The sequence below is a fragment of the Crocuta crocuta genome, unplaced genomic scaffold, assembly GCF_008692635.1.
Source record: "Crocuta crocuta isolate KB4526 unplaced genomic scaffold, BGI_CrCroc_1.0 scaffold87, whole genome shotgun sequence".
NCBI lineage: Eukaryota > Metazoa > Chordata > Mammalia > Carnivora > Hyaenidae > Crocuta > Crocuta crocuta.
The window spans coordinates 2077601-2089713 of record NW_027532166.1 but is presented as its reverse complement, the minus strand read 5'-3'; the positions used below and the strand labels follow the sequence as shown (position 1 = coordinate 2089713).

Here is a 12113-nt window from a genome sequence, read left to right as displayed (position 1 = left end):
CTTATTTTCATAATTTTAAAATTGTATTAATGAAGAAATGAACTCAGACATCATGTTGGTAGTATGAATAACACATATTAATACCTGTACTGTATTTACCTTAAACTCTATTACCAAAATCCTAAAGTCTATCAGGTGACTTGAAAACTATAGAAAATATCTGTATAGTTGTTACTTTGCAAAATACTAGGAAGATATGCAGATTAGATTTAAATCTACTAAAAAACAAATCATGACTTAATTTGATTTCGATCTCCACTATACTTACTAGATTGTCTTTAAGATAACTGATATTCTTATAATCAAAAACCTTATTTTGAATGGCAAGATTACCATAACAAAGCTATTAGAAATACAAAATCATCCTAAAGAAATCTACACCAAACCTGCACTAAGACCAAAAAGCAGTATGAGAGAAAACACATTAAGACATGGTTCTAAGCAGATATAAATCTGGGTAATCTGGACAACCAATGTATTTAAAACCTGCAAAAGGAAGACATTCAGAAAGTCATGTGCTTTTAATGCTGAAGGAGGGTAAAACCTGGGTAGATGTCATGATTTCCAATTTAGGCAAAGTATATAATGTACCACAGCCAAAAAAAAAAAGTTAGAAACAATATAGTATATACTGTAAGATTCTAATTACATGAAATTATAAAACTATAGAAGCAGGAAAAACTATTATATAGAGACAGAAAGCAGATCAGTGGTGGGGAGGGGTGAGATTACGAAGGAATGAATACAAGGCAACATTTGGGAGTGATAGAAATGTTCTATATATTGGAGTGGTGGTAACATAGCTATCAAAACTTACTTATCTTTAAACTGTACACTTAAAGTGGGTACATTATATATAAATCATACCTCAAAAAAGTTAATGTGAATGGGGGTAGGAAGGATAGGAAGTTACCTCTTATAAAGTGAGTGGATTCACCATCAAATCAAGATGAGGGTATTTTTTTTTTCAGAAATAGAAGATTAAAAAATCAAAATGACTAAAAAGAAACACAAATGCAGAACACCTAGAAATACAAGTCTGACTGTCACTAGTTCCAGTTTAACCTCTCTCTCCCTTCTCCCCTGCCCTGCTTGTCCTTCAAGTTATTATAATTAGCACGGCTTTCCCATCATTTTAATTACTGATAAAGCCTGATTGTCACCCACAACTATTGTTTTTACATTTTTAACAAAATTAGTCAATTATCAGCTAAAACAGTACTGAAATTTAAGTATCTTGACCATTATGTGCTCAGTGCTAGGAAATACAGCCAAGTTTAGGAACAATGTTTTACAGTCAGTCGCAACTAAATTATGGATTAAATATGGATTAGTGAACTATGTAACTTGAGGTAAAATTCTTTACCTTCTCTGAGATGTTGTTCTCATCTGAAAAATAAGAATAATAATGTCTACCACTCAAGAACTAAGTGAATCCATACGTGTAAAGCACCTGGCACATAGTAAGCACTTAATTCTTAAGACAGAGAGGTCAACAGTATAAGACACTGCAGATCAGTAATGTCAACAGGTCAGCACAATATAAGATAAAGGAGATGAAAACCATCAAGGAAAAGAGCCAGAAAGTTAAGGAGCAATCTGAACTGCAAAGATATGAGGCCTGAGAGAAATCAAAGATGTTTCATTCAGGAAGACAGAAAGAGAAGTAAACTGCTGACCGTAACATATTCTGGAGAAAAATGAGCCCTAATCAAAGAACATGTGAAAAGAGAGTGGAATCATGGTTACTCAGGCTGGACATGGCAGCATATTTAAAAAAAAGCTTTGAAAGATGAATACAGAAGCTAAGATTGGAAGAATGTGATACTGAAATGAGTGATAGATGCCAGGAAAGCCATGCAAAGGTAAGAATAAGATGAAAATGTTGGAAAGAAAAAGAACACAGGTCAAGTGAAGAAAGAACACTTGAAAGATTGAAAACAACAGCACTGTCTAACAGAACTTTCGGCAATGATGGAAATTCCTCTATCTGTGCTATTTCAATACAGTGGAATGGCTTATAAAATATAGCAAGTATAATGCATCAAATGAATTCTTCATTTTAATTTAAACTTAAATAATAACACGTGACTAGTGGCTATCATATGTGCAGGAAGAGAGGAATTTAAGGAAAGCAGGTAAGTGAAAAGTGAGGATACAAGCAGATTGCTAGAATAGTACAATAAAGACACTGATTTAAACTAGTTAGTTCTGAGACCCACTGAATTGAACACATTCAAGTAAAACAGCTCAGTAAACGAGGAATGGATACTGAGATCTGCCATAATCAAGAACAGCAGCAGCACAAAATTCAAACGTCTTTAAACTCAAAGAACACATTTCAAGCTTATTTTAGTATTTTAAAATTCTAGATGAAAAAATGTTTTATATTACTTGCAATACTGAAAGACAGTTTAGGGTCTCCCATTTCTGTCTTTTACTGTCAAGTGAAACAAAATATAGAAAAATACAAAAAAGGAAAAGCCAAACATATTACTGGGCTCCTCAAGTGGAAAACAAAGTGTATGCATCTCAGAAATTTTAAAGCTCAGAAGGTTCCTTTCATTAAGCAACATGCTAAAAAAACCCAACAGTCAATGTACTTTTCCAATTATATAATTAAAGGAATATAAAAGGACAAGAACTCCAATTAATAGGATAACAGTTGTGCATACTTTATTTTCCCCATATTAGCCTAAGCTATACAATTCAGAAATCTGATGTCCTAAGGCAAGAGTTGGCAACTATTTTTTGTAAAGAACCAGACAATAAATATTTTAGGCTTCATGGGCCAAGCAGTCTCTGTCTCAACTCTGCCAGTATAGTGTGAAAGCAGCCATATAGACATATATTAGCGTCATTTTATTCCAGTAAAACTTTCTTTACAAAAACACGGGACAGACTCGATTGGCTCTTAGGCTGCAATTTGCAGACCCCTGTACTAGGGGAAAGGACAGAACTACTTCATTTTTGGTTGTTATTTTTATACTATGTAAAAGCAACCTGATATTTTTACCTTCATATAGATGGCAATTTTCAGATAAATTACTGGTTTTGGCGAGCTTTCTCATATTTTCAGGTAGATCCTCAAGCTTCCTCTTCAAGACAGTTTTGCTTCTCATATCTTCTGTGTCTGAGTCCCCACCCACATTTTTTTTCCTACACTGAATTAAATTAATTAATTCTTTGACTCTATCCTTATCATAATCCAAAGAATGAGAGGACTTCTGCTTTCTAGGTATAATAGTTTCACCCCTGGAGTTATTTCGTTTTCCAAATTTCATTTTTGTACCATTCATTTCTTCTTCTTGGCCTTCATAATCTGAAAGTGGACTGAACTGTTGAAGTTTTCTATTTTCTTCAAAAAGCTCTTTTAATTTACAAATTGGTAACTGATACATTTCAGGCCGAAAAATATAGGCATGCAAACAATTATCAATATGGGATTTATTTTTTGGAGCTGAGTATAAGAATTTTTTATCATCTAATCGTGAATCGTATGGAAACATGATAAACTCTCGTTTACCTGAACCAAAACCTCGCTTAAAAAATTCATTTACATACTTTTCAACAACAGAATGAAAATTTATAGTATTCATATTTTTGAATTCCTTTCGACACTGAATCAAAGCAAACTGTAAAAACTGAGTTATTTTTAATACATCTGTCATGCTCTCATGTCTCTTCTGTGGTGTTGCATTAGTTGAACCTTTTTGTGCTGTAAACAAACAAAAACGCGAACCATGTTAGCAAGCAAGAAATTAATCAAATACAGATCTATATGTTGTCAGAGAAATGCAATATTCATACATTAATGGTGAATCCAACTAGTAATATGTACCCTAATACATATATGTAATATAGAAATCTATGAATAGCATGCTTCTAAAAACAGGCCAATAAGAAATTAAAACAAAATCGCAGGACATATCGGTAAAGGCAAAAACACCCATTCATTGAAGATCTTCAATTCGTTATGTCCCTAGGCAATTCAACTGATGGCAAGCAAAATGTAAGGAGAAATAAAGAAGTAGGCCAAGATCTGAGGCTCCCAGAAAGAGTACTACAACCTATAGCAAGGTTACTCCTTCCTGATATACTATAACAACTTTAACTACACATAAAATGTTCCACCCCCATAAGCAGATATGCAGGCACCAAGTGGCTACAATTGAAAATGTCATTCCTGGGGCGCTTGGATGGCTCAGTCGGTTGAACGTTTGACTTCAGCTCAGGTCATGATCTCACAGTTCATGGGTTCGAGCCCCACATCAAGCTCTGTGCTGACAGCTCAGAGCCTGGAGCTTGTGTCAGATTCTGTATCTCCTCTCTGCCCCTCCCCTGCTTGCACTCTCTCAAAAACAAACAAACATTAAAAAAAAAAAAAAAAGAAAAAAAAATAGGAAATATCATTCTTAATCTAACAGTGAAAACCATTAGTAGGAATTTTGCATTGAAGTATGTTCTTAGAAACAGTGAATAGCAAATTTTCTCTAACATAAGTGTGAAAAATATAGAGAACAAACTGAGGGTTACTGGAGGGGAGGTTGGTGGGGAAATAGGTTAAATGGGTGATGAGAATTAAGGAGGGCACTTTTGAGGATGAGCACTAGGTGTCATATGTAACAAAATGAATCACTCACTGGGTTCTACTATTCCTGAAGCCAAGGTGACACTATTATGTTAACTTGAGTTTAAAAAAAAAAAATCAGTGTGAAAAATTTTTAAATTTTAAATGGCCTAAAGTTATGCTAGCACATGATTCTTTTACTGTTGCTAAAACTTGGATGCAAAAATGAACTAAGCTAATAATAATATAAAACCCTAAAAACTAAGCTATAGTATTTTAATAATTACAGTCAATATTTAGTTAGTGAAAACACTGAAAAACAATCAAAGAATTTTTCATAGTTAAAAAAAAAAAACAACCAAGTCATATACAATGTGTTTTTATTTTGCTAATACCTCCTAATACTCCCAGGATTTCCCAAAATGTATGAAAACAAAATGTATAGTCAATTGTCTGGAAAATTTCAATAAAATGTTAAGTATCTGAAAGTAACTAGATTTAGATATTCAACTTACAAGGAACTATGCCTCTAGGTTCTTGAAATAGAAATAAAGCATGTAGGACTCGAGACTTGGCAATCTGATGTTCTAAAAACAAAAAACAAAAAAAAACAGAAGCCAAATTGATTAGCAATGTTTTAACTAAAATATTTAAAAAGAACTTTAAAAATTAAAGAGATCACCTACCATATGGAGAAACCATTTGACAAGGAGAGAGAAGAAACAGGTATCCTCGGTCTCCCAAAGGTTTAACAAGAACCTGCATTTTTGGGACAGGGAAGAAGTTGCATCTGTTTTATTATTACTCATAAGGCAAAGACACTCTAGTTTCAACTAATTATAAAGAAAACAATAAGTTATTGATCATCTTTCTTTAGGAAAAATAAAATGACTAAATTAAAAATTCTACTCTCTGATTAACAGAATTCCAATCATATAAAAATTCCTTACTTTTCAGAATAAAAGAAAATACTACTGAAAAAATTCCCCTAATTAACTGTGAAACCAACTTGTTGATTTTTTTCTTTTCTTTTCTTTTTTTTTTAAATGCTTATTTCTAGGAGAGAGAGAGAGAGAGAGAGAGAGACAGCGTGAGCAGGGGAGGGTCAGAGAGAGAGGGAGTCACAGACTGAAACAGGCTCCAGGCTCTGAGCTGGCAGTCAGCACAGAACCCGGCGCGGGGCTCCAACCCACGAACCGCGAGATCATGACCCAAGCGAAAGTCGGACGCTTAACCGACTAAGCCACCCAGGTGCCCCATTTGTTGATTTTTTTCTTGAAGCGAAAATGTAAAGGCCAAACTAAACACTTGAAATATCCTCATCAGCAATTCAAAAGCATATTATTAGTTGCCAAGGCAGTGTGTTGGATGTTGGGAATATAAAACAAGTACAGCACAAACATTGCCTTTCTGTGTGTAGTGGCTAATCTCAAATGAAATGTGTTGCTATTTTCTAATTTTTTAACATAGTTAATGAACATATTTCACAGCTAAGCAATTTGCCTTGTCAGAAATAACTTCAAAGATAAGCAACACAAGAGCCTTGAGAGAAATTTATAATTGGGTAGAGAGAGTAACACAGTATCAAAAAATAGTCAAGACAGAAAAGTTCTCAAAAAGATTTATAAAACAACAGGAAGAGAGAAATTACTATTTATGGTTGAAAGAAATACTGAGAGTATACTTAAGCTGGATTTTGAAGGATGGGAATATTGCCAAGAGGCTGAGATTACGGAAAGAACATTTCAAAAGAGGTAACATGATGAACAAAGGCCGGGTTATAATTGATGGACAGGTTGCAGGCATTAGAGTACTTATGACTGGGAAAAGGGTCATGACAGACTAGGACAAACATACAAGATCACTGGCTCGTTTGTAAAAAGACAAGAATGCCAGGTTAGCTAGAACGCCCTCAAGAATATATCCTTTCGAACTGGAGTTCAAAACAACAAAAACTCAACAGCACTGTGCAGGAAGGGGAAAGAAAACAATGTAATGCAAAGAAACTTCAGGAGCTATTGTAATTATTCACAATACACTTTAAAGAAAAGAGAAGTAAAGGAAGAACAAAGCATGACAGTTGTACACAAAGGAACTCTGGCCTCTGAAAGGAAGTGTGAAGTGTGTGCTACCTAAATTTGTATTAAACAATTCCAGTAAACAAAGTCTGTGTAAGAACCCATAATTTAGAGGACAAAAAGTAACTATCAATTTACATTTAATAAAACAGTGGTTTAGGGGCACCTGGGTGGCTCAGTCAGTTAAGCGTCAGATTCTGGCTTCAACTCAGGTCATGATCTCAGTTTCGTAAGTTCAAGCCCCGCCCAATAGCGCAGAGCCTGCTTGGGATTCTCTCTTCCTCTGTCTCTCTCTGTGCCTCCCTGACTCACACTGTCTCTCTCAAAATAAATAAACTTAAAAAATTTTAAAGAAATAAAAAATAAAAACACTGTTTGAACAGCCAAAAGGTGGATAATGTACCTGCAAACTTTTTGTTTCAGATTCAATCACTTTTGTCCAAAAATGTTTTATACGTCCTACATATATCTTTTAACATTTTACCCAACTCCTCGTTTGTGAGAACAGGAAATTGGGAAGCATGATTAAGATTTTCATGTTTTGGGGGCGCCTGGGTGGCTCAGTCGGTTGAGCGTCCGACTTCGAATCAGGTCATGATCTCATGGTTTGTGGGTTCGACCCCTGTGTCGGGCTCTGTGCTGACAGTTCAGAGCCTGGAGCCTCCTTTGGTTTCTGTGTCTCCCCCTCTCTCTGCCCCTCCCCTGCTTGCATTCTGTCTCTCTCTCAAAAATAAATAAATATCAAAAAAATTAAAAAAGAAAAAAAGATTTTCATGTTTTGTGGTTACTAAGGAAAAAGATATTTTTTTAATGTCTCACCTCACTCCAAATACCAGGTTTTAAAAAATTCCATTGGCTCTGTGGCTTAAATACCCTTTTCTTTTTTTTTTTTTTTTTTTTATAGTTTATTTTTGAGAGAGAGAGAGAGATAGCATGAGCAGGGGAAGGCCAGAGAGAGGGAGACACAGAATCCAAAGCAGGCTCCAGGCTCTGAGCTAGCTGTCAGCACAGAGCCCAACGTGGGGCTCGAACCCATGAGTCATGAGATCATGACCTGAGACGAAGTCGGATGCTTAACCGACTGAGCCACCTAGGCGCCCCAAGACCCTTGTCTTCTAAGGGGCCTCAATGTCCCCAGAGTCTCATGGAGCACAGGGACTCTACACCCAGAAGCACCACTCAGGCAGACAGAGGCCCTAATAGTAGTATTTTTGCCCTTTAGCTCCAAGAAACACTTTAGATGCTATAGGAAATCAAATACCTATTAACTACATGCTCCTAATGCCTCTATTACACCTTACTGTTTTCTTCCCCTCAGAAAACAATATTAACCCAGTCTGTCAATTTTTGTTACTTGACTCTACGATTTTTACTTTACATCTAAATATTACAGGTAACATGGTACAAAAACAAAAATGTGTTGGGCATCTGGATGTCAGTCAGTGGAGCATGTGACTCTTGATCTCAGGGTTTCAAGTTCAAGCCCCAAGTTGGACGTGGAGATTACCTAAAAATAAAATCTTTAAACACAAACAAACAGGGGCACCTGGGTGGCTCAGTCAGTTAAGGGTCCGACTTCAGCTCAGGTAATGATCTCACAGTATGTGGATTCGAGCTCCACGTTTGGCTCTGTGCTGTCAGCTCAGAGCCTGGAGTCAGCTTCGGGTTCTGTTTCCTTCTCCCTCTGCTCCTCCCCCACTCATGCTCTGTCTCTCTTTGTCTCTCAAACATAAATAAACGTTAAAAAAATAAAAAAAATAAAAAAAACAAACAAAAAATGTGCTAAAAATATAAAACATCAAGCTTACAACTAGGAAATAAGCTACCCTAAATGAGATTTACCAGAAACAAGAGATTCAAATGCCCAATGGCTTCAAATTGGAATAACAGATGTAATGTATAAAAGAACAGGTATGGGATCCTTAAAGAAATAATTGGTAGAAATGAAAGCATACTCACACAAAAATTGGTACACAGATGTGCATAGCAGCTTATTAATAATAGCCAAAGAATAGAAACAATTGACAAAATGTGGTATTATCCATACAGTGAAATACTGTTCAGACATAAAAAGGAATGAAGTACTGATATGTTACAACATGGATGAAACTTATGAACATTATGCTGAGTGAGGAGTGCTTGGGCGTCTCAGTCGCTTAAGCATCTGACTTCAGCTCAAGTCATGATCTCAATGCTTGTGGGTTTGAGCCCCAAATCAGGCTCTGTGCCTTAAGAACATTATGCTGAGTGAGGGGTGCTTGGGTGTCTTAGTCGCTTAAGCATCTGACTTCAGCTCAAGTCATGATCTCAATGCTTGTGGGTTTGAGCCCCAAATCAGGCTCTGTGCTGACAACTCAGAGCCTGGAGCCTGCTTCAGATTCTGTGTCTTATCTCTCTCTCTCCCTCCCCTGCTCATGCTCTCTTAAAAATAAATGACCATTAAAAAACCTTTTTCTTTTAAATTACACTGAATGAAAGAAGCAAGGCACTAAAGGCCACATACTGCATAATTCAACTTACATAAAATGTCTGAATAGGCAAATCCATAAAGACAGAAGTAGATTCATGGTTACTAGGGACTAGAGGAAGAACAAATACATAATGTATGCTTACCGGGTTATGAGGTTTCTTTTCTTTCTAGGGTGCTAAAAACATTCTGAAATTAGATAGTGGTGATGGTTGCACAACACTGTGAATCTACTAAAAATCACTGGAAAGGTGTATGCTTAAAAATGGCTAGGGATAGGGCACCTGGGTGGCTCAGTAGGTTGAGCATTTGGTTCTTGATATAGGTTCAAGTTGTGACCTTGTGGTTGTGGGAGTGGGACCAGTGTTGGGCTCCGCGCTGAGCACGAAGCCTGTTTAAGATTCTCTCCCTCTCTGTCTCTCCGTTGCTTGTGCTTTCTCTCTCAAAATAAATAAATAAACTTCAGTCAGTTGAGCATCCAACTCTTGATTTTGGCTCAGGTCATGATCCCAGAGTTGTGGGACTGAACCCCATGTTGGGCTCCATACTGAGTATGAAGCCTGATTAAATTCTCTCTCTGCCCTCTCCCTCATTTGCAGCTTCTCTAAAAAATATAAAATAACATAATAACAGAAAAAAGTAAGAACGGCTAAAATGGTGAAGCTTATTTCTATAAACATCCTGAACATCAGAATATAACCTCCACCTCCTCAGTATGNATATGTTAAAAAAAAAAAAAAAAAAAAGACCAGGCAGATTTTAGAAATAAATACAACTTTTAGATATCAAAAATAGGTGAAATTAGAAACTCAACGAATGGATTAAATAGCAAACCAGACACAGCCAAAGACACAATTTGTAAACTAGAGGAGAACTATTATGAAATTACTCAGAATGCAGCAGAGAAACAAGTAGATGTAAAACACAAGAGAAGTTCACAGACATCAAGAACATAATGAAAAGACCTGACATAGGATGTTCTAGGTTCCTAGAAAAATAGTCTAAAGAATGAAGAAGTATAATCAGAAAGATAATGACTAATTGTATTACAGAAATGCACCTTTAAATCCAGATATGGAATTATACCAATAATAAGAAATATTACTTAAATAAGAAATATTATTAGAAATATTACTTGATAAATAAATCAATAGATAAATAACTGAAAAACACCAAAGATTAAAAAAGCAACCAGGAAAAAGATGACAACCTACAAAGGAAAAATAATTAGACCAAGAACTAACCTCTCAACAAAAACAGAAGCCAGAAGATATTGTAATATGGTCAAAGCACTAAAAGTAAATTGCTGTCATCCCAGAATTGTGTACCCAGGATCTAACAACACACACACATTTTTGGCAATGCTACAGAGCATCTATAGGGCATGTTCAAAAAATGACCACAAAGTTGGTTTTAGATCAAGTATCAATAAATTTCAAATAATCACCACCTGTTTTTAAAAGAACTAAATGAGGAATAAAAGACAAAAGTATTCTTATGGATTTGGAAATTTAAATACAATCCTCTATATCACGTATCAAGACAGAAATCATAATGGAAACTAAAAAATACTTAGAACTGAATGATAATGAAAATCCTACATATTAAAAGTTGTAGAATGCAACTAAAGGAGTACTGGGAACTCAAAATTCACTGACCATTTTTCCAGCTTAAGAAAGCAGAAATAAAATGAACCCCCCAAAAGTTGAAATTAATAGAACAGCTAAAATTAAGAAAAGAGTAAAACAAAGATAAAACAGAAGGTTAAAACCATAATTTGGTTAAGACTAATAAAACAGACAAACCTGTGGTGAAAGTAACTAATAAGGGAAGACATAATGAAAATATTATCACATAATAATGCTCACAGCAGCTATTTATAAGAGACTATTTAAATGACTATATCACAAATAAACTCAAAAACACAGAAATGGGACAAATTCCTAAAAGACAAACAAAACCATAATATATACAAACTGACCCAAGAATAAACAGAAAACCTGAAAAGTTTAACTATTAAATTGAATCAGTATTTTAAAATCATCCATAAACAAAGGGAGACAGTTTTGTAGTTAAGTGCTAGCCAACATCCAAAGAACAGATTATTCTAATCATATATACAAACATCTCTTACTACCCAACTCAATTCTGAGAAGCTAGTATAACTTTTAAGTTTTTATTTATTTGAGAGAGACTATATGTGCATGAGTGGGGAAGCGGCAGAGAGAGAGGGGGAGAGAGAATCCCAAGCAGGCTCTGTGCTGTCAGTGTAGAACAGGATGCAGGGCTCGATCTCACCATGATCTCATGACCTGAGCCAGGATCAAGAGTTGGATATTTAAAGGGGCACCTGGGTGGCTCAGTCGGTTAAGCGTCCGACTTTGGCTCAGGTCATGATCTCACAACTCCTGGGTTCAAGCCCTGCATCGGGCTCTGTGCTGACAGCCAGCTCAGAGCCTGGAGCCTGCTTCGGATTCTGTATCTCTCTCTCTCTCTGACCCTTCCCTGCTCACGCTGTCTCTCTCTCTCAGAAATAAATATTTTAAAAAATTAGAACAAAAAAAGAATTGGACATGTAACCAAATGAGCCACCCAGGCACCCCACTAGTGAAACTCTGATATAAAAACTAGACAACAATAAAATAGAGATTGCAGGTCAGTCTAACTCATCATCAGAGAAACAAAATTTCTAAACAAAACATTCACAGACCAAACCATGCATTACAAACATCAAAACAAAAACCAAACCAAACCAAAAAAAAAATGAAGTTGGTGTTCTTAACTAGCAACACAAACTTAGTTTTACTACTAGAAAAAGAGAAATATAATTCATCTTGTAAGTGTACAGGAAAATTCTATACATTTTGTGTGTCACTTTGACTGGGCCACAGGGTATCCAGATATTTGGTCAAACTCTATTCTCGCTGTTTCTGAGAATACTTATGGATGAGTTTAACACATAAACTCTCTTGATTCTCTAGCTTGCTGACTGCAAATC

The 12113-nt window shown here is 35.7% G+C and overlaps 1 protein-coding gene across 6 annotated transcripts in view; it reads right to left on the bottom strand.

Annotated features, from left to right (window-relative positions):
• The window catches only part of TASOR (transcription activation suppressor), a 51402-nt gene that overhangs the window by 16010 nt on the left and 23279 nt on the right, over window positions 1-12113 (bottom strand). For 5 of the 6 annotated variants that reach the window (XM_077776649.1, XM_077776653.1, XM_077776650.1 and 2 more), the window contains exons 12-14: window positions 5257-5329; window positions 5086-5157; window positions 3017-3718 (exon numbers count right to left, since the gene is read on the bottom strand). In XM_077776649.1, coding sequence (XP_077632775.1) covers window positions 3017-3718; window positions 5086-5157; window positions 5257-5329 — 847 coding nt within the window. The remainder of the gene's footprint in view (window positions 1-3016; window positions 3719-5085; window positions 5158-5256; window positions 5330-12113) is intronic. The other variant, XM_077776654.1, reaches the window with a different exon arrangement.